Source organism: Vicugna pacos, chromosome 6, assembly GCF_048564905.1.
Source record: "Vicugna pacos chromosome 6, VicPac4, whole genome shotgun sequence".
NCBI classification, from domain to species: domain Eukaryota; kingdom Metazoa; phylum Chordata; class Mammalia; order Artiodactyla; family Camelidae; genus Vicugna; species Vicugna pacos.
In genome coordinates this window covers 56,631,242-56,652,183 of record NC_132992.1, presented here as the reverse complement: position 1 = coordinate 56,652,183, position 20,942 = coordinate 56,631,242, and the positions used below count along the sequence as shown (strand labels likewise).

The 20,942-nt window shown below is 40.1% G+C and overlaps 1 protein-coding gene across 2 annotated transcripts in view; it reads left to right on the top strand.

The window, feature by feature from the left end:
- ATG14 (autophagy related 14) overlaps window positions 1-20,942 on the top strand; it is a 34,021-nt gene that overhangs the window by 9,005 nt on the left and 4,074 nt on the right. The window contains exons 2-10 of one of the 2 annotated variants that reach the window (XM_031679068.2): window positions 1,323-1,385; window positions 2,537-2,579; window positions 4,445-4,526; window positions 9,345-9,582; window positions 12,404-12,633; window positions 13,863-13,980; window positions 15,320-15,410; window positions 15,489-15,574; window positions 16,958-17,223. In XM_031679068.2, coding sequence (XP_031534928.2) covers window positions 1,323-1,385; window positions 2,537-2,579; window positions 4,445-4,526; window positions 9,345-9,582; window positions 12,404-12,633; window positions 13,863-13,980; window positions 15,320-15,410; window positions 15,489-15,574; window positions 16,958-17,015 — 1,009 coding nt within the window. In that variant the 3' untranslated portion in view covers window positions 17,016-17,223. Of the gene's footprint in view, window positions 1-1,322; window positions 1,386-2,536; window positions 2,580-4,444; window positions 4,527-9,344; window positions 9,583-12,403; window positions 12,634-13,862; window positions 13,981-15,319; window positions 15,411-15,488; window positions 15,575-16,957; window positions 17,224-20,942 lie in introns of those variants that run through there. The other variant, XM_006199753.4, reaches the window with a different exon arrangement.

Here is a 20,942-nt window from a genome sequence, read left to right as displayed (position 1 = left end):
TCTTTGAAAATAGTGAGCCATGGTTAGCTCAATTCAAAATCAGTTGCATGATGTTCGTTGTACAATTTTTTTTTATTCAAATTCATTTCCCCCCACTCCCCACCTTAGTGGAGGCACTGGGGATTGAACGCAGGATCTCATACATGCCAAGCATGCTCCCTGCCACCAAGCTATTTTCCTCCCCGTTTTACCCCAATTTTTATTAAACAACAAGTCACATTTTAGGTACTCAGTAGCCACATGTGACTGATGGCTACCATATTGAACAGCACAGACCTAGAAAATCTGAATATCACTGAGCCAACTTCATCTGGTTGACATCGATAGAGCTCTGTACCCAGCAATTGTAGAATACACATTTTTCCAGGTGCACATGTAATTTTCACCAAGGCACACCATATGCAAGGCCATAAGACAGTCTCAAATCACAAGATTGAAATCTCATAGAGTACATTCTGTGACCACATCAGAGTTAAAGCAGAAAGCAGTAACAGTGAGTTACCTAGTAAAGCCCATGTATCTGGAAATTAAGCAACACACTTGTAAATAATTTATGGTGCAAAGAGGGAATTTTATAGAAACTTAGAAATTTCAAATTAAATGATAAAATATACTGTATCAGAATTTTTAGGGTTTAGCTTAAGCAATATTTGGGGGGAAATTTATAAGTTTATATGGTTATATTAAAAAGGGAGAAGCAGGCTTAAAATCGATGATCTAAGTTTCTACCTTAAACTGCAAAAAGTAAAAATAAGGAAACTAAATCCCAAATAAGGTAGCAGGAAGAAAATCAGGATAAGGATAGAATACCAACAAACAGAAAAATGAACTGCAATGTGATATTCCCTCCGTTTGATAACTTTTATTAAGGAACTTGTTAGCCCATAATGACTAGCAATAACATCAGTGAGAAAAAAAATTTTACTTTAATAGTTATAAGGAACCAATTTATAGGTTAGAACAGGGTTAAATTAAGCTTAATTAAAATTATTTTTATAATAGAAGCCTCAGTTTCCTTGAATTCAGATTCACTTTAGTGTTCTGATGTGCCTGTTTTGGAAGACAATTTAACTTAGGAGTGAAAAAAACCTATAGGCACATTTTTTAAACCCATGAAAGAGTTCTAAAGCTGAGAATTTGAACTTAGTAGTTTTAAATAACCAAATGATAAGCAGCTGTGTGCATCCCATGGAGAAGATGTGTTCAGGATGGTGACATTTCTGGAGGAGACCGCAGAAATGATTGGCTCTCAGGAATTTGCATAATCTCATTCGACTGAAAAGAGTGAAAGTTTAAATAAAACATTGAATTTTTTCTTATAGGTTTATAGACAAGAAGGAAAGGTTAAGCCAACTTAAGAGCAAGCAAGAAGAATTTCAAAAAGAGTGAGTTTTCATTTTACTTTTTAATTTGTGGAGGTTATCCAGTTACCACATGATTTAATTCAGTGCTGTGGTATGCAGTTACGTGGGTTACCAATTCATTGAATTTAGGATACAAAGTATGAAGAGCAGTGCATCTAGGAGAAGCAAGATAATAGAGATTATCAAGTTTTTAGGAAACACTGGGTACCTGGTTCACAGCAGGCAGTGATGGGGTAGATGAATCAAACCCCTGGCCCTGATAATTAATGTGTAGTAAGTGGGTCCAGGAAAGAAGGCATATTAGACGTAAATCAGTAGTGGCAGCTCTTACAGGATGTTATTGCTTCTCTTTACCTTTATTCTTCTGTATCAGGGTTTTGCAAAGTGTGGTCTGCAGATGATCTACATGAGAAGAGTCCATTAACTTGGGTAATGGTTAAACATGCAGCTTCTTGGAATCCTGTTCTCAGGTGTTCTGATTCAGTGGGTCTGTGGGGAGGCCCCGGAATCTGAGTATTAATAAGCACCCCTGATGAATCTCTCATCCTCTGGATTTGAGAACTGTCCTGTAGAACCTTATGTCCCAAACTGATCTAGTCACTGTTTTCCGTACACATCCCCAAGCCTGATTAACATATTTATAAGCAGATTAAATCTTCTGAGATGCCCTGCATCAGAGAAACCTACTTGGATTTATATAACTCAGTCATTTCTTCTAACTTACTCTCTCACAGAAACTTCTATTTTTTTTTCCCATAGAACACTTCATTTCATAGAACAGATTTTTGCCAAAGCTGGCTTATGCCATTTTTGTGGGGAACTGACAATAGCATTTTGGATAGTGAATTATCTTGTAACTGTCATTATTATTAATTATGACTGATGGAAATTACTGACTATGATGGAAGACAAAGGCTATGGCTGTTATGGAAGTTTATTATGAAACTTTATAGAAAGACTCTGGGCAGTGTTAAAAGTGCAAAAGGAAGGAGGTGAGGAAAAAAATACAGAGAACAGGGAATTTGGAAAACATTTTTAAATGCTTACATCCCACTTTGGTATTTCCAGCTGTTTCTAAGACCTTATTTTAAAGAGGTGTTGATTTTGCATTTTTGAGCTTCACAACGTTTATTATCTTAAGAGCTTATTTCCTATGTCTCTTCTCCATACAGAGTGTTAAAAGCTATGGAAGGAAAATGGATAACAGATCAGTTGGTAAGCTATCAGATGTATTTAAGTAATATTCTTTATACTTGAAGTTACATGTTTTTAAGTTGGTAGAGCTTAAAAAAATCATTTTGAATTTAAATTTATTTTTGATCATTTTTTGGCAGTCCTCTGTGAATATATTTGTAGTGTGGGCTTCTCAGATATTTCATCTAGATACCAAAAATGGGGTATTGGCAATTAATTGTGGAACCACCGTAAGGAATAATTATGGAGTCTGGTATTGGCATAGAAATACAAGAACAGTGAGGTGTCATTTTTGAAATCACTTACTCATCATAACCACACACTTTATAGATGGATTAATGGTTGAATGTGAAGAGTAAGCTAAAAAATATTAAAAGAAAATATGGGAGAGTATTTCTGTAATCTGGGGGTGAGCAGATCTTTATAAGCATAAAAGAGAACATTTTGACAGACTACATAAAAGTTTAAAAGTTCTATATGTTAAAGACCCTAGCAAAATGAATTTAAACTGGGAAAAAATGAATACAACATATGAAGATAAGGAGTTTGATTGATTGCACTTTTATTCACTGTTGGTGGGAATATATATTAACATATTTGTTTGGGGGACAGTTTGGTGGTGGTTTGGGTTTTTTTTTAAATGCATGTAGCATATCTGGCCATTTTCCTCCGAAGAAAATGCACGTGAATACAGAGACTTAAGGGTAAAGAAGATGATTTCCTGCATCACTGATAGTACTATATACTCATCAAACAGAATGAGATAATTAAAGAATATGGTCAGTCTACATGTATTGGTGTGAAATGATGTCCAAGATAGATTTTTTAATAAAAAAAGGTACACTAGGGTAAAGTATGATTCCATTTATGTATGTGTTTTAAATATATGTATACTCTAAAAAAAAATCCTGAAAAAAAATTGTCAACCTGTAATTGAGATCACTCCTGAAGAATAGGAAGGAGTTAGGCTAATAACTTTCTTCTCCTTTGTGATACTTAATTTTTTTCATAATAATAAGCATTATAATTTTTAAATAATATTTAAATGTAATGTAAGTGAATTCTGCATATGCTCTGAATGTTATATAAACAAAGTGTGTTTGTTATATGGAAAAAGATTATAAAAGACTATTTATAAAGAATCCCATCCTAAATTTTTCAAAGTTCCTTGTTTTGTTTTCTAGTTTTTTTAATCACAAGCTTGAATATTGATTCTTAAAGACTAATAGCTCTTAAAAGTGAAGACATCTCATTGCTAGTTCATTCCTGAATCCTTCAGTCCCCATGAATCTGTTCTCAGATGTTTCTCTCACCCCACTGGAATTTAAGTAATATTAGCTTATTGTATCAGTGAGATAATACAATTGATGGTCTCCTCAGTAACCAGCACTAAGGGTTTAGAGCAGCTCATCAGTACAACTCTCTGATGATGCATGTGTTCTCTATCCACACTACCCGGTATGGTAGCCGTTAGCCACATGGAGTGTTGACATGTACCACCTGGGTAGGGGGAATAGGCACTGGATTTTTAAATTATATATAATTCTAATAGATTTTTAAATAGCCACATGGGACCAGTAGCTGTATATTGGACAGAGCAGGTTGTGAGAATATCCTTTAACATTTTCCTGTGTGTTCATTAACACATAAAAGAACTATGCGAATTTCTCTCTTTCTTAATTTCCTAGCAGCATCTGCACTGAGCCTTAATAACATTTTTTCTTCTTTGTAATTCACCAGTTATAAAACCTGTAATAAATACAATTGGTCTTTTCTTCATTACATTTTCTAAGATACACCTCTATATATGTAGTGGCCTTAGGTGGATAATCATATTAATTATAAGAGATCAACGTTTGTGATATTTATTGCATTCCTTTTTTAAGAGATGGAAAATAATGTCCTGCAAGATGAGAATTGAACAGCTGAAACAAACTATATGTAAAGGAAATGAAGAAATGAAGAAAAGTAAGTAATTTGTCCCCCTCTCTCCAGACCTAATAAGGGGCTCATGTGGTATTTTGTGGGATTAATAAACTAGAGAGAGAAACTAGAGAGAGAGGAAGTGGGGGGCAACAGCAACCGGGAAAAGTTTACTGCTTGCCTTTCTCTTTGTAAAACATTTGTGTAAGGAATTTTTTAACATTTTAAATCAGCTGTACTTCAATTAAAAAGCAAACAACCAACCAATCCATTTAAAATATGGGCAGAAGAACTGAACAGACTTTTTCCAAAAGAGGAAATGCAAATGGCTAACAGGAACTTGAAAAGTTGCTCAGCATCACTAATATCAGGGAAATGCACATTAAAATCGCAATGAGGTATCATCGCACACCTGTCAGAATGGTCATCATCAAAAGGAACACAAATAACACATATTGGCAAGGATGTGGAGAAAAGGAAACCCTTGTACACTATTGGTGGGGATGTAAATTGGTGCATATGGAAAACAATATGGAGGTTTCTCAAAAACCTAAAAATAGAAGTTCCACTCCTGGGCGTATATCCAAGAAAAACAAAAACATTAATTCAAAAAGATACATACAACCCGCCATTAACAACAGCATTATTTATAATTGCCAAGATATGGTAGCATCTTAAGTGCACATCAATAGATAAATGGATAAAGAAGTTGTAGCATATATATGCAATGGAATACAACTCACCTCCAAAAAAGAAGGATATTTTGCTATTTGCAGCCCTTCATTCACTTTTTTTTTCTCACTTCAAAAACCAGAATTTTATAACTGGCATAAACATTTCCATTGTATCAAAAACAACAAAATACCTAGAAATAAACTTAACCAAGGAGGTTACCTATATTCTGAAAATTGTAAAACATTGATGAAGGTACAAAGAAATGGAAAGATACCTTGTGCTCTTGGATTGGAAGACTCAGCATTATCAAAATGGCCATACTACCCAAAGTGATCTACAGATCCAATGCAACTCCTGTCAAAATACTCCCAACATTTTTACAGTTTGATGACTAGAGAAGTTCCTTTAATGTTTGCTGTAAAGCTGGATTGATGGTGCTGAATTCTTTTAGCTTTTGCTTATCTGTGAAGCTTTTGATTTCTCCATCAAATCTGAACGAGAGCCCTGCTGGATAGAGTATTCTGGTTGTATTTAAAGTGATTCTGCCATCACTTTAAATATATCATGCCACTCCCTTCTGGCCTGTAGAGTTCCTGCTGAAAAATCAGCTGATAATCTTATGGAAGTTCTCTTGTATGTTATTTGTTGCTTTTCTCTTCCTTATTTTAATATTTTCTCCTTATCCTTAATTTTTGTCAATTTGATGACTATGTGCCGTGGTGTTTTCCTCTTTGGGTTGATCCCGTGTGGAACTCTCTGCACTTCCTGGACTTGAGTGACTGTTTCCTTTCCCAGGTTAGGGAACTTTTCACCTATTATTTTTTCAAAAATTTTCTCAGGTCCTTTCTCTCTTCGCTTTCTGGGACCCCTATAATGTGAATATTAGTGCACTTCATGTTGTCCCAGACTTCTATGAAACTATCCTCATTTCTTTTCATTCTTTTTTCTTTTTTTCTGTTCTGCAGTAGTGATTTCCACTACTCTGTGTTCCAACTTACTGATCCGTTCTTCTGCCTCATTTAGTCTATTCTTAGTTCCCTCTAGTGTATTATTCATTTCAGTAATTGTTTTCTTCAGCTCTGTTTGGGTATTCTTTATATTTTCTAACTCTTTGCTAAAAACTTCACTCTGCAGTTCTCTGATCATTTTCACAATCACTACTCTAAACTCTTTCTCAGGTAGATAGCCTAGCTCCTCATCACTTATTTCTTCTTCAGGGGTTTTATCTTGTGCCTTTGCCTGGAACATATTCCTCTGCTGCCTCATTTTGTCTAAATTTCTATTTGTATTTTTATGTAGGTTAGTTTTGTTTCTCCACCTTGGAGAGATGGCCCTCTGTAGGAGATGTCTTGTGCATCCCAGCAGTACACTCCCCTTTTGTCACCCAAGGACCAGAGTCCAGCTGGTCCCAGGGTAAACTCTGGCCTGTGTTAGCAGACTCCTTCCGCAGGCTGTGGGGTGGTTGTTTTTTTACTTCTGGTATATGCCCCCTGATGGGTGGTGGCTGGACTAGAGGCTTGTGCAGGTTTCCTGGCAAGAGGGGTTGGTGCCTACCCACTGCTGAATGGAGCTTGGTCCTGGTCCTCTGGTAGGCAGGGTCTTGTCTAGGGGTGTGTCTAGAGGCTGTGGGTTCAGGAAATCTGCTGATGGGTGGAGTTGTGTTCCCACCCAGTATGTTGTTTGGCCTGAGGTTTCCCAGCACTTAAGCCTACAATTTGTTGGGTGGGGCTGGGTCTTAGTGCTAATGACCCAAGCAAGATGTCAGCCTCCAGGAAAGCTCATGTAGTTGAACACTCCCCGCATGTCTGACACCAGCCTTTATGTCCACTGGGTGAGCCACAGCTGCCCCCTACCTCTGCAGGAGACCTTCCAAAACCAGCAGGCAGGTCTGGCCCAGGTTCCTATGAAATCACTGCCTCTGCCCTTGGACCTGGTGCACGCGAGATTCTGTGTACATTTCCCAAGGGAATGAAGTCTCTGTTTCCCCTAGTCCATGGAGCTCCTGCAGTTAAGTCCCGCTGGCCTTCAGAACCAGATGTTCTGGGGTCTCCTCCTATTCCCAATGCATAAACCCCAGGCTGGGGAGCCTGATACAGGGCTCAGAACTATCCCTCCTGTGGGGACACCTCTGCAATGTAGTTTTTCTCCAGCTTGTGGGTTGCCCACCAGGGGGGCATGGGGCCCAGTTACATCACAAGCACACCCCGTCTGCCATCTCACTGTGGTTCCTTCTTTATGTTTCCAGTTGAAGATCTTTTTTGTTAGGTTCCAGTCTTTTTTTTTTTTTTGATGGTTGTTTAGCAGTCAGTTACAGTTTTGTTGTAGTTGTGAGAGGAGGTGAGCTCTTGGTTCTACTACTCCCCATTACAGTGTTATGTTGATCAGCTCTTTTTAATAGGTTCCTAACTCCAAAATACGAAAGCCTCAACCATAGAAAATAAAAGATACGGTTCTAAATTAGTAGACCCAAAATAGTGGTTTCCATCCCTAGCAAATCTTTGGAGTCACCTGGTAACCTTTTAAAAATCTATAGAGAGAATCATGGGACCTACTCCAGACTTAGTAAATTAAAATCTCATGCATGGGGACAGGACTGGGTCAGTGGTTCTTAAACTGTCTGTAGTGAAAGACCACTTTTTTCTGTTTCACTTCCTATGTGTAAAAACTCAAACCAATATTTTTGTAAAATAAAATAAATTACTAGAAAAATGATGGCACACTTGGATAGCATGGCAGTGCCGAGTAGCCTGAACCTACTCTGTATTTCTGTACTTCTCGTGCCTGGTAAGGGTCTGTAGATGGGCCCAGATCCACAGGCCATGCTTTGCATAGCACTGTTCTGGGTGGTTCCGATGACCTTCCAACTTCCTCTTGTTACACCTTTTCGCCCCCAGACTTCTGTAAATGCAGATAAAGTAATGCATTATTTAATACATTTTAGTCACTTTGCTAAATCTTATCTTTAAATCTGAATCAGAAGGCTTCCCCCCCCCCCATGGAAAATTTTTACACATCAAAGCTGAGGAGGAAGGATGAAAAACATGTTTCTCATGCTGTTTTCAAAAGCAAGAAGTGAAGTCTCTTCTTCAGTGCATGCAGAGGGTGCTCTACTGCACTAAAAGGCAATCAGGGAAGAAATAAATGACATGTATTTTTAACAGCAGTGGAGAACTAATGGCTCATGAAGACTGAGCCAGGGAAAGGGGGCGTGAAGGTATGGAGTGGAGCCAACTGGAGATAGGCAGAGTTTTGGTGAGAGTTAACTAGGATTGTGATAGTGGGAATTAAAAGAAAGGTCTTGATGCAAGGAACTGTAGGACCACTCATGGAATGGGCCCTCAAGGGGTTGATTTGGACAGCAGACAGGTCAAAAATAATTATGAAGTAGGGAACCTAGCTTAAAATGTGTCAAGAGGAAAGTTTCCTGGAAAAAGATTGAGCTTGATTTTGAACTTGTTTGAGCCTCCTAAGTTGTCCCAAGGTATCTGTCTGAGATTTCACAACCTGTTGCTACTCTAGAGGAGTTTAGCCACAACCTGATACCGGTAGCAGGTCTTAGGACCTAGAACCTGAAGGAGCTCCATCAAAAGAACATACATTGGGCAGGATGAGTGTCTGTTTTCTTGGTTGTGTAGACCAAGGTTCTAGCTGCCCTTGCAGTGCTTAAAATGCTGGCGTATGGTAGGTGCTCCTACCCTGCGGGGGGCTGAACTCCACTGTAACTTTTCAGAGCCCTTGGTCTGTTTCTTTGCTGTGTAACCACCTACTGGGTTCTCTGGATGTAGCCCAGGACATACTTAAGAGATTTCTAAGGAAAATCAGATAAGTTTTTCAGAGTTAGAATTACATCTCTTTTCTGCCCAACATGGCTGTTCTTTGGTGCTTACTATAATAAAGGTGCTTCCAGTGCTAAACTTAAACTTGATAGTTGTTGAGTGATGCTCACTGGTGTTGATTACAAATGAAGACCCAGAGTCATTTTAGTGGCAGTTCCTTTTGCTCTATGTGTAATACCTACTTGAACTAAACTCTCAGTCTCCACTTAGTGAACATCATCCAGTTAACTTTATTGAGGTTTTACTTTCAGTTTAGACTGCAGGAAGGCACTGATGCTTAGGGAGGGGGCAGTCTGCAGTACCCAGGAACTGTTTGTAGAGATAATTGTTGGGTGTGATTTATTTATTTTAGATTCTGAAGGCCTCCTCAAAACCAAGGAAAAGAATCAGAAGCTTTATACTCGAGCACAACGGCATCAAGAGAAAAAGGAGAAGATTCAGAGGCACAATCGAAAACTTGGTGACCTGGTAGAAAGAAAAACCACTGACTTAAAAAGTCATTACGAGCGTCTGGCAAACCTTCGGCGATCTCACATACTAGAGCTCACCTCTGTCATTTTTCCAATCGAGGAAGTAAAGACTGGCGTGAGGTACAGTAAGCTAGCCTTTTGACTCAAGGAAAACTCCAGTTCCAAAGATCAAGTATCTTTTAAGCATGTCAACACCTCATTTATTGGGCACTGTTCTGAGCTCATTGGTTTTCCTGGAACAAAACTTTAAGTCTTATCAGCTTCAGCAAACAGTGCACACTGCATGAAGTTGGGGGGGGTGGGGGCGTGGGCAGGGTGAAGGGCGGTGGCCCTCAGAGAAGTGGGACCCGAGCCTGTGTACTCTCAGAGCATCCAGATGAGGTGCAGACTCACGCTCATAAGGAACGTCTGGCTGATGTTAGCTGCAGTGCCAGTTAGCTGTTTATGTGTTCGTTAAATGCTGTGAGGCAGGTTCTTGAGCCTTGAAGTCTTACTTCCTTGTCTGTTAGACGGGAATGATGAATGCCTACTTCACAAAGAAAGCATGAGCTAAGATGGAAGAAAACACCTCGGGGTCTCTTACTTGGTGGGAAGACATGCTGACTCAGCCTCTTCCTGGTGACTAGCACGTCAGGCACTGGATACTCAGAGTTGCGTCTTGGGCTGCCGTGCGTGGGTACCCTCAGGGGTCAGTGGGATGAACCAGACAGTGGTGCCTGCCTGACTGTCCATCAAAGGCACTCAGGAACTTTAGGAAAAGGTTCCAGAGAAATACCTTCAGCCTCCCAGTCCATCTCTTTTATACTTTTATTTTTTTTGACTTCCCCAGATGGTGCTGATGACCATCCAGGTGCAGAAACTACCCCTGAAGAGTTTCACTTGCTTTCTCACTAACCATCAGGCTGTTCCAGTTAAAGACTTTCCTGTCTCTTCTGGTTGCCCTTGCTTTCTGGCACCTTTCCCTGGAATTGGGCAGTCAGTGGGCTGTAGCTATTTGGGACTTAACTATTTGCTGCCCCTACTTGTCCCTTTATCTGTGGCCAGAGTTAGCTTCCTGAAAGCCTAAAGGTCTGGTTGTTGCTTCTGGCTTGAAAACCTGCTCTCTGACTCTTACCAAGTAATTTGTCATTAGTAATAGTTGGCAAATATAAAAATAAAAAGGCAGATTCAAAATAGAGTAGGGTTGAAAGTTCAGAAACAGACCCTAAGGTGGCATTTGGATCAGTGGGGAAAAATTGGATTATCCAAAAATTGGTTTATAAAGACAGCTGGCCATGCCTTTGGGGAGAAAAAAGCTGACAGAACAGAGACATCATGCCAAAATACATTTTGATGTTGATGTTAAAGCACATTACAGTAAACATAGCTGTTCCAGTAAGGAAACTGACAACTGAACACAAAGTCAAAGAAGAGAAAAACTCTCTCTTCCATACCTGGGCTGTTTAAATCTTATATATTAGTATGTATTATTGTAAACCATTTTTTTTTAAGCTGATAGTTTTCAAGTTACCCCTGTAATAGGATTGCTTGCTCATTCACATTTCTCAAACTTCCTTGAGTGGAGGAAGGAAGAAGCAGAGGTACAGCTCAGCACTGGGCGTAGTTCCCTCCCTCCAGTCTTACCCATGATAGCCAGTAGGAGTTACCTTACGTGTACTTGTGGCAGAAGGAAGAAGCATTGAGAGCCACTGGCCAAGAAAACAGAATCTAAACTCAGCATGACACAGAAGACCCTTCCCAGTCGGTCCCACTCTTCCAACACCATCTTCCAGCACTTTCTCATGCCTCCGTGCAGCCACACTGATCCTCTCTGCTCCCCAGACACACATGTTCTCTCCCTGCCTTGTGTGGGACCTGCCATGACTTCTCACTCACGTTCCACTCTTTAGGCTAGCAGGTCTCAGAGTGTGGTCTGTGGACCTCTGGGGGTCCCTGAGACCCTTTCGGAGAGTCTGTGCAGTCAAAACTATTTTTATAATGATACTAACACTTTATTTTCCTCTCTCGCTGTGTTGACATTTGCACTGGCGACCCCAAAGCCATGGTGGGCAGAAGCTCTAGTGTCTTGGCAGATTTCAAGGCAGTGATACCAAACTGTAGTCATAGTCATGTTCGCCATGTCTTTGCAGTATGAAAAACCAGCCAGTTTCACATTAAGAATGTTACTGATAAGGCAGTAGAAATGATTGACTTCTACATGTACATCTTTCAACTGTGCCGTACGGCGAGATGGGAAGTCTGCGGAAGGCTAGTTGGCTGCACGCGGAGGTGCCGCAGTGGCTCAAGGAACAGCCCTTGAGTGAGCTGCAGGCGGAACTAGTTGGTTTTTCCCACAGGACACAAGATCTACTTGAAAAAGCAACTGAAAGACTTGGGTATTAAAGAGATTTTCAAAATTCACCAGTGCTGCATGGTGCTGTGTGACTCAGCTGGTCAACAAATAATGTCACTTCACTAATTTTTTTTAAGGGTTTAAAAGCTTTATTTGTTGGATTACTAATTTTCTTGTTTTGAAACACGCAGGTTGTTTCATAAAAATATGCTCATTACATGTAATGAGTTTATTATTTTCAAATGAATTAATAATTTAAAATTTCCCTCAGATTTCTGATACAGTAGATATTAGATCTAACCCACCTACGCAAAAATTCTTCAGATCCTTAAAAAAATTTTAGGCACATTAAGGCGTCTTGAGACCAAATAGTTTGAGAACCTAAAACATGAGGCCCTCGTTTGTAGTGCTGTCTCCTCACACTGCCGTGGCTTCTGTGTCGCCTCTGCTGGTGCGATCCTCATCTCTGATGGAGTTGCTTATCTCTGTATATTCCAGTTAAGTTCCTGTCCCTGCATGCATCTTGCCAAGGTTCTCCCGATCTGCCAAGTAACTGCATTCTCTTTAAAACCCAGTCCCTTGACATCTATATGCCTCTTTGGTTTTTAGAGACCCCGCAGATGTGTCTTCAGAGAGTGACAGCGCCATGACCTCCAGCACCGTGAGCAAGCTAGCCGAAGCCCGGAGGACGACTTATCTGTCGGGGAGATGGGTCTGTGACGATCACAATGGAGACACCAGCATTAGCATCACAGGGCCTTGGATTAGCCTTCCCAGCAACGGCGACTACTCTGCCTACTACAACTGGGTGGAAGAGAAGAAAACCACGCAGGGGCCTGGTGAGAGGCAAAATAATCTTTGAACATTTTTATAAATACATGTTTTTTAATTGAGGCAGAATTTATGTAACAAAATGAACAGTTTTAAAGTGAGTAATTCAATAGTCTTTAGTACATTCACAGTGTTGTGCAACGTCATCTCTGTCTAGTTCAAAGCATTTTCATCACCTCAGATGGAAACTCGGGCTTAAAGCAGTCATTGCCCATCCCCCTCTCCTCCCAGCCCTTGTCAGCCACTGATCTGCTTTCTGTTTCTATAGATGTGTGTGTTCTGGATATTTCATATGAATGGAATCATACAATACATAGTCTTTTGTGTCTGGTTTTTTCATTTAGCATAATGCTTTTAAGGTTCACTCACATTGTAGCATGTATCAGCATTTCATTCTCTTTATGACTGAATAATACTCCATTGCAAATATTTGCCACATTTTGTTTATCAGTGGATGGACTGAAAACATGTTTTGTTTTTAAGCTATTTCACCTTTTGAGATCAATATTATTTTATTTATATAAAAAAATCTCACTGTTTAAAGAAGTGTATTTAGCCCATTGGGTCTCACTTCTATAGTTTCTAATTTGGTAAAGAACTTCTTGTAGCAGTCCTAAATGGAGCTTGAAATACCCCAGTACAAAAACCCTTTAAAGCTCTGGTAGCTTCTCTTTGATAGAGAAAGATTATTCGTTTAGTCATCTAGCAAGTATTCCTACTGTCATGCACAGTGCTGGGAGCTGATGATACAGAGGTGATGTCACCAAGACAGGTGTAGCTCTTTGCTTTTCTGTGGAGAGGAAAACAAACAAGTAATGACCAAAGGCGTCATGTGCTGAGTGTGGGCTGTCGACAGAAGCAGCACCATCATGGGACAGGGCTACAGAGGAAGGGACTACTTTTCTGTGGGGTAGTCAGGGGAGGCTTCTCTGAGGAGGTGACATTTAACTAGGGCATCAGTTGTTCTAATAAATAATACATTATTAGGTCCAAGCAGTTCAGACTTCAGTTTCATTTATGTTGGGTCCATTTAGGCCTGTTTGCTTAGGTTAATTCCACTCAGCAAAAGTCATAAATGATGAAACATTAACGTCTGGCATGGACCTTTTATTAGTAAAGAGTAAAACATAGTTATCGATAATGTATTGATAAAACCACAAATCATAAAAAGTCTAGGTTCATGAATATTTTTATTGAAATTAAAGTTTGGCGCATGGCTGTTGTTTTTATACTTTAGACATGGAGCATAACAACCCTGCTTACACGATCAGTGCTGCGTTGTGCTACGCGACTCAGCTGGTCAATATTTTGTCTCATATACTCGACGTAAATCTTCCCAAAAAGCTGTGCAACAGGCAAGTAATTAAAGGTGGTGATGTGATCTTTCTCACGGTTCTCTCATTTTTCTATTGTGTTCTTACTTATTCTAATTAAACCAAAAACAAGAATTTAAGTATTACCAAGGTGGAAAAAGTCTGACCATGAAATACTGAGAATGATTTCGTAAGCCTCATTGATTTCAAAAGTCTAATGTGCAAATGTGTCATTATCTTAAAATTGCACTTGAAGTCTTTGGGAAGACCACAGAATTCTCCCATGTGGAAAGATAACTGAAGGAAAAACAGGGTATTCTGAAGGTTTGCTTATGTGTAATAACTGGGTAAATTGTAACACTTGAATTTAAGTGGTTCAAAATTCTTTAAAAGTTGTAAAGGTTTATAGTCCACCCAGTTCCTGCTAAGACCTTCCTACCCACTCCTGTTATCCTTGCATTTCAAGTAAATATAAATATGTATTATTACTCTCCACCCCCTCTCCCTAAACACAAAAGTTATCAGGTTAAACTAAGGTGTTTTGCACCTTGCTTTTTAGGTATTTATTTAACAAAGATTTATTAAGCACTTGCTATGTGCCAGGCCCTGTTCTAGGCATTGAGGGGGAACAGTGATGATAAGATAATCCCTGCCCTCTTGGCACTTAATTGTAATGGAGAGACACATAGAAAAACAGACAGTATGTCAGGTGTTGCTGAGTGCTGGGGAGAACACTAGAGCAGGTGAAAGAGAGGGAATGCGGGGGCAAGTAAGGGCTTATCATGTCTGAGTGGGCAGGTGTGTGATCATGTGTGAGCCTGCAGGAGGCCAGGAGCAAGCCATGGGGATCCCTGGGGATGAAGGCTGCCAGCAAGGGGAAGGGCAGGTGCAGAGCCTGGGGAGAGCGAGAGAACAGGGCAGCAGGGACAAGGCTGTAGCACCGGTGGCATTGTGGGACCATTGTGGGCCTTCAGTGTCACTCTGCTTAACGTGGCCAGTTGCAGAGTTTTCCTTTGTACAGATTTGCCAAGATTTTACCAGTCCCCTATGCCCCTTATTTACACTTGAGGGAATAATCTTATACATTCGTTGTTTCACTAATGTGCAAGTATTTGTGTAGAATAGGTTTTCAGAAGTTTTGCTTGGTCAAAGGGTACATGCATTTATTTGTTATTTTTATGGATGCAGTGAAATTACTCTCCATGAAGGCAGTAGTTCATTCTTAGAAAGTTTCTGTTAAGTACAGTTTATTAAGAGGCAAAGGACATGGGCTATGGTTTGTGCAGAATTGTAGTGTAAAGCATACTCTTCAAAACGAACATTTTAATACAGAATTTCCTCAAAAATTACAACTTTACAAACTGTATTGTTTATTTTACAGTGAATTTTGTGGGGAGAACCTCAGCAGACAGAAATTTACTCGAGCAGTGAAGAAACTGAATGCAAATATTCTTTACCTGTGCTTTTCCCAGGTATGGAAAATGTGCTATAAGCTAATTTTTAATTTGTTACATGGTTGAAAATACTAATCAGTGTTTTGCTTTTTCTAGCATGTAAATTTAGATCAATTACAACCACTGCATACTCTCAGGAATCTAATGTACCTGGTCAGTCCGAACTCTGAACACCTAGGCAGGTAAGAAGCATGTTTGTTGCTTTTCTCTAAGCGTTGGTGGTGTGACTACTGTCAAGTTGCTGTACGTGTGGGCAGAGTACAGGGCCCAGCCTTACACTCTCCAGAAAGGACAAAGATGACCCAGTCCTGTATGGAAGGAGACAGTGGCTAATCATATTTGAACCCTTATGGTCCTTATATAGTCATTTCTCAGAGGAAATTAATAGCAAACATTTTTAATACCTAAAGCAGAATAGAAGAACCCTTCTGTTCCTAGAGTGGGGACTTCTGGTGCTGTCTCTGAAGACCAAAAGCCATTTGTTTGAATCCACACCTGTTTCTTCTTTAGCTATGCCTACTGTCTCCCCCAATTCTTTTGTATTTTCTTTTGCGCCTGCTGATTTTTCTCGTAACAGTTCTTACAACTTTTTTTTTGTCACTGAGTCCATTTGGCCACCATTTGTTGGAGATAAAGAGTATTAGAAATTTATGAGATGAACTAATTTGAAATCCATTATCTTAAAAACAGGAGTCAGGAACAAAAAGACCAACCAGGACTGGTCTGTGGGGTCTTTTTACTCTCAGCCCACAAAAGCATACTATAGATGAGGCTTATCTTTGGGACCATCTGAGCACCCCTTCTCTGGGTGCTGATCTTTTCCCTTGCTCTGAGAAGTCTGTCTATACATTTCTGCAGATGTAGCTTGGTTAATGTATTTGAATTTTTGAAAGAGAACAAAGGAAAGTTAAAGGTGGGACTTCCTTCCCTGTCATTCATTTGGTTTGACACTGGACCCTCCACTGACCAGGGTGCCTGGCTCCCTTCAAGTTGCAGTGAACTTTCCATGGCAATCTGCTCTTACCTTGTCCTGTTTTCCTCTCTTCCTCAGCCCTCCCCCCACCTAAAATAGAGGTTAACTTTTCTGGGACATAGACCCCTCTGGGAAAAGCTGTGAACTCTCTCCTGGAAATTCCACACACACCTAGAATTTTATGCCATTTTAAAGGGAGTTTATGCCCCTTACCCCAAATTCCATTCATTAGTTTATGAATCACAGCAACCTTTTAGAAATCCATCCCATCTTTAGTGGTTGATTCCTGTGGACTTGCTTGCTGTCCTCTCTGTACATTATTTGTGAAGGGTTCTACATTAGGAAATTTATCCTTAATAATAAGAGCTAACATTTACTGACACTGGGCCAACTACTTTACCTACGTAAGATCGACCTGATAGATGGCAGAAAAGCAGTGAATAAAATTCAGTTCCCATTAATAAATGGAAACTATTAGCAACTTAAAAATAGATTATTAATAAAGAATATTTACTACCAACCTACAGCAAAAACTACTACACTTAATGACATGTTATGTACATAGATATTTAATAGAAGCTTTCCTTTACAGTCAGGAAGACCAGGATGCCTACTGTCACTGCTGTGTTAACACTGCTCTGGAGGCCTAGCCAAGGCAAAACATTTTTATGAAGAAGTCAAGTGTGTTTGTATTACAAGGAAAGAAAGCTGGCATTATAGATGGTGTGATTATTAAACTGGATGTCCAAGAGAACTAAGAGACTATTAGAAATGGTAGTTCAAAATGATTATAAATCAATAAAAAATGTTAAAAAAAAAAAAAAAGAAATGGTAGTTCAGTATGGTGGCTAGATACAAGATCAGCGTGCAGAGAGCAATCGCTTTCTTAGATGCCAACAACAACTAGTTAGAATATGCAGTGGGAAAAAGGTCCTTTTTACTGTAGCAGCAAAAACAGAAACTATATAAAAATAATCCTTACAAAATACATGCAAACCTATATAAAGAAAATATGAAACTTAAAAAGTATTCAACATGTCCTTCATTGCCAGGCACTGTATGAGGTGTGAGACTGAATGAAAGCAAGCCTGGGGCAGCAAAGGATTTTCTAGTAAGGGAAGACTCAGTGTGGTAAAAATGCCACTTCTGTCCAAAAGGAAACCTGGTCAGAATTTCAAGATATTTCATGGAACTTTGACAGGCTGATTCTAAAGTTCAACTAGAAGCACAGTCTGACGGGAAATTTTGAAAAAGAATTAAAAGGGATGGGCTTGGCTCCTTTTAAAACATAGTATAAAGGTAATTAAAACAGGGTGCTGTTGGAGTGCAAATAGGTGGAGCAGCTGGAAGAAGAGAATAGAGTCCCTGTGTACGCGGGAATGTAGAAGATGGTAGGTGGCACGTTGAATCAGTACGAGCAGCTCAGCGGGGTGGGCCAGTTGGGTGTTTATGTGGGGAAAGTTGGATTCATGCTACATTCCATATGTAAAAATAAATTCCAGATGATGTAAAAGATCTTATTTTTTTAAAAAAACAAAAGCTATAAAATAGCTAGGAAAGATAATCTTAAAATCATAGGGTGGGGAGGGAATTCCCAAGCAAGCCACAAAACCCAAAAACCATAAAGAAAAGGAGTTACACATTTTACTGTGTCAAAACTGAATGTTTCTGACAAAAGATGCCATAAACAAAGTTGAAAGACAAGCAAAAGATATGTTTTGCAACCTTTAAAATAAACAATGGATTAAAGTCTAGAATTCTAAAAAGAAATCTTTCAAATTAATAAGAGAAAGAAATCTAATAGGAAGATAGACATAGGATTCAGGCATGCATTTCACACAAAAGAAATGCAAGTTGTCAGTATTCAAATGAAAAAAATCTTGAGCCTCAATCAAGAGTAAAGAAATGCAATTCAGAACAGCTTTCTAGTTTTCAACCATCAGTTTGGCAAAAAAGGAAAAGACTGATGACACCCAGTACTGCTGGTTGTTCAGGAAGACAGATCCCCTTCTTCTAGGACTGGATTTCTTTGGAGGGCCTGAAGTTTTCTGTGGTCTGCCCTCGAGTCAGCTCTTCATGTGGAGGGCTCTGTCCGACAGAAAGACACGTGCACGGCAGGCTGCTGGCACAGCCGAGCTTGTGTCTGCCAGCCAGGAGGTAAGCTTCAAAGTCCCCTCTCACCCCTGTCTCAGTCAGAATCAAGGCTTTAGAGAGGTTGTTAACAGAACCTGGGAGGGACGCCTGCTTCCACTGAGACCAGCTGAACTGAGGAGCCCATCCTGAATCTAACATACACTTTTTTTCTTTGAAATAAATTCAAACTTACAGGAAAAGTTTCAAAAAATAAGAATAGTACAAAGACACAGATTTACCCTTTACCCAGATTCACTGTTGTTAGTATTTCACTGCATTTGCTGGATCACTTCTGCAGTCTGTCTTCACAAATGCACACACGTACACAAGAACTTTTTTTCTGAACCCTGTGAAGATAAGTTACATACAATGTGGCTCTTGATCCCTAAATACTTTAATGCGTATTTCTTAAAAATAGGAATATTTTCTTGCTTTTAAGCACAACATAGTTACCAACATCAGCAAATTTAACATTGGTACAGTACTCTGCTGCCCATGTGCACGTGTCATCAGTGGACCAGATAATGTCCTTTATAGCACCTCCCCCCAGTGTAGGGTCCAGTCTTGAGCTGGGTGTTGTGTTTAGTTGCTGTGTCTCTTTAAACACCTTTAAATTTGGAACATTTTCACAGCCTACCTTGTCTTTTATGACGTAACCATTTTTTTCCTTTTTTAAAATAGAACTTTCATTTTGAGTTTGATGTTTCCTTGAAATGACATCAGGTCAAATTACATTCTAGGCTGGATCGCTGCATAGGCGGAGTGTCTCCTGGACATCACATCCAGAGGCCCACAGTAGCTATCTTTCCCTTATTGATGATGTTAATTTGATCACCCAGTCAAGATGCTTTCCAGCTTCTCCTCTGTACAATTCCTGTATTTTTCCTTCCTTGCAGCTAGTAAGCAGTTGGGAGACACTTTGAGGCCATGTAGTTATCCTGATCAGAATTTCCCCCTAGATTTAGTATCGATTGATTTTTTTACCCAATCCAATCTTTATACATCATTTTCATCCAGAGTCCTTAGTTTACATTAGGGTTTACTCTTGAGGCTGTATGTTCTATCAGATAAGATTTTTGAAGTGCTATGCAAAAGAGACTTTTTAAAAGCCAAAAAGATCATTTTGTCGACTTAATCGATAAGAATAACTCCCTGCAGCATCATGAGAAAATTAGTATTCTTGCTTCAGGGCCTTGAAGAACAGAATATCAGTTACTCAGCTAAACTGAAAACTAGAGGAATGACTTTATAATCTTTATTCCCCAAAGACATTAAGCAAAAAAGACTTAATTCTTTTGCTGTGTAATTGTGCGTGTGGCTTGGGGTATGTTGGTTGGGCAGATAATAGATTTCTGTTGGGGGAGAGGCTAAGTGGAAAAACATCTCCTGCCGGTTCTCAACAATATAGGGTACTTTTGAAACTGAAATTTTCTGACTGGCTGCTTTGGGAATCATCTGCTTGTTTCTTTTTCATTTGAAATACTTAATTGGGCACCTTCTCCAGGCCAAGTGGACTCTGCCCTGTGGAATTCCAAGCAGAGAGCTGGAGTTCAGGTGGCTTCCAGCAGGGAGTGCTGCCTGGAGGAAGTGTCATTTTCCCCTCCTGTATCACTCCCGCCTGCTTTCTGGGAAAACTCTCAAAGAGGGGGTCTGGGGACAATAGCAGCCTCACGCCAAGAAGGACCCCAAGAGTAGATGTGGCAGCCTGAAAGATGAACCGAAAACAGTCTGTGCCTCTTTGCTAACAGGAAGTCACTGCTGTAGAGAGCTGACCTGGGCCTGTGAAGGAGCCTTGGGGGTTTGGAGACGTAACCATGTAGTAGGTGCCGAGGCCCCCTGGACAGTGAGGCTGAACAGAACAGAGTCCGAAGCTGAGAGTATGGAGGGAGGCTGACTGGAGGTGGGACCCTGGTGAGGAGTGGGGGTCTGATGCAGTGAGGACCTGAGCTGGGGGCACACAATGAGGATAGAAAGGGGGCTTGTTTGGTGATATCTGACAGGAGCATGAGAGAGGAGGGGAGGACTCCCAGCTGGCTTGGGTTTTGAGACTGGTTGGCTCAGCTGTCTGAGAAGATGTCTAAGTTAGCAACCGTCAGACAGAGACTCTGGCAGGCTGGAGGGTATTTGGGAGCGGAGCTAGGAGGAGGAGAATCTAAAAGAATGTTTTTGGAGTCAACCTTGTTTGTCAAGGAAAAGAAAAAGGGAAGGAGAAAAGAAACGAACTTACAAGGAGAACCTTTTCAGGAAACAGGAAAGGGATACTGAGAGCAAAGATACTGGGTGCAGTGGTTATTCGTCTGCTTGAGAAAGTGTCAGAGGAGGTTGGAAGATGGTTGCCGAGACCCCTCCGGCCCAGTTCTTGTTCCCTTCACCTCTTGCAAATTAAGGACTTCTGGGCAGGGTAGAGGCGCTGGTCTGAGAGGCTCTTTGAAATGTAAACTGCT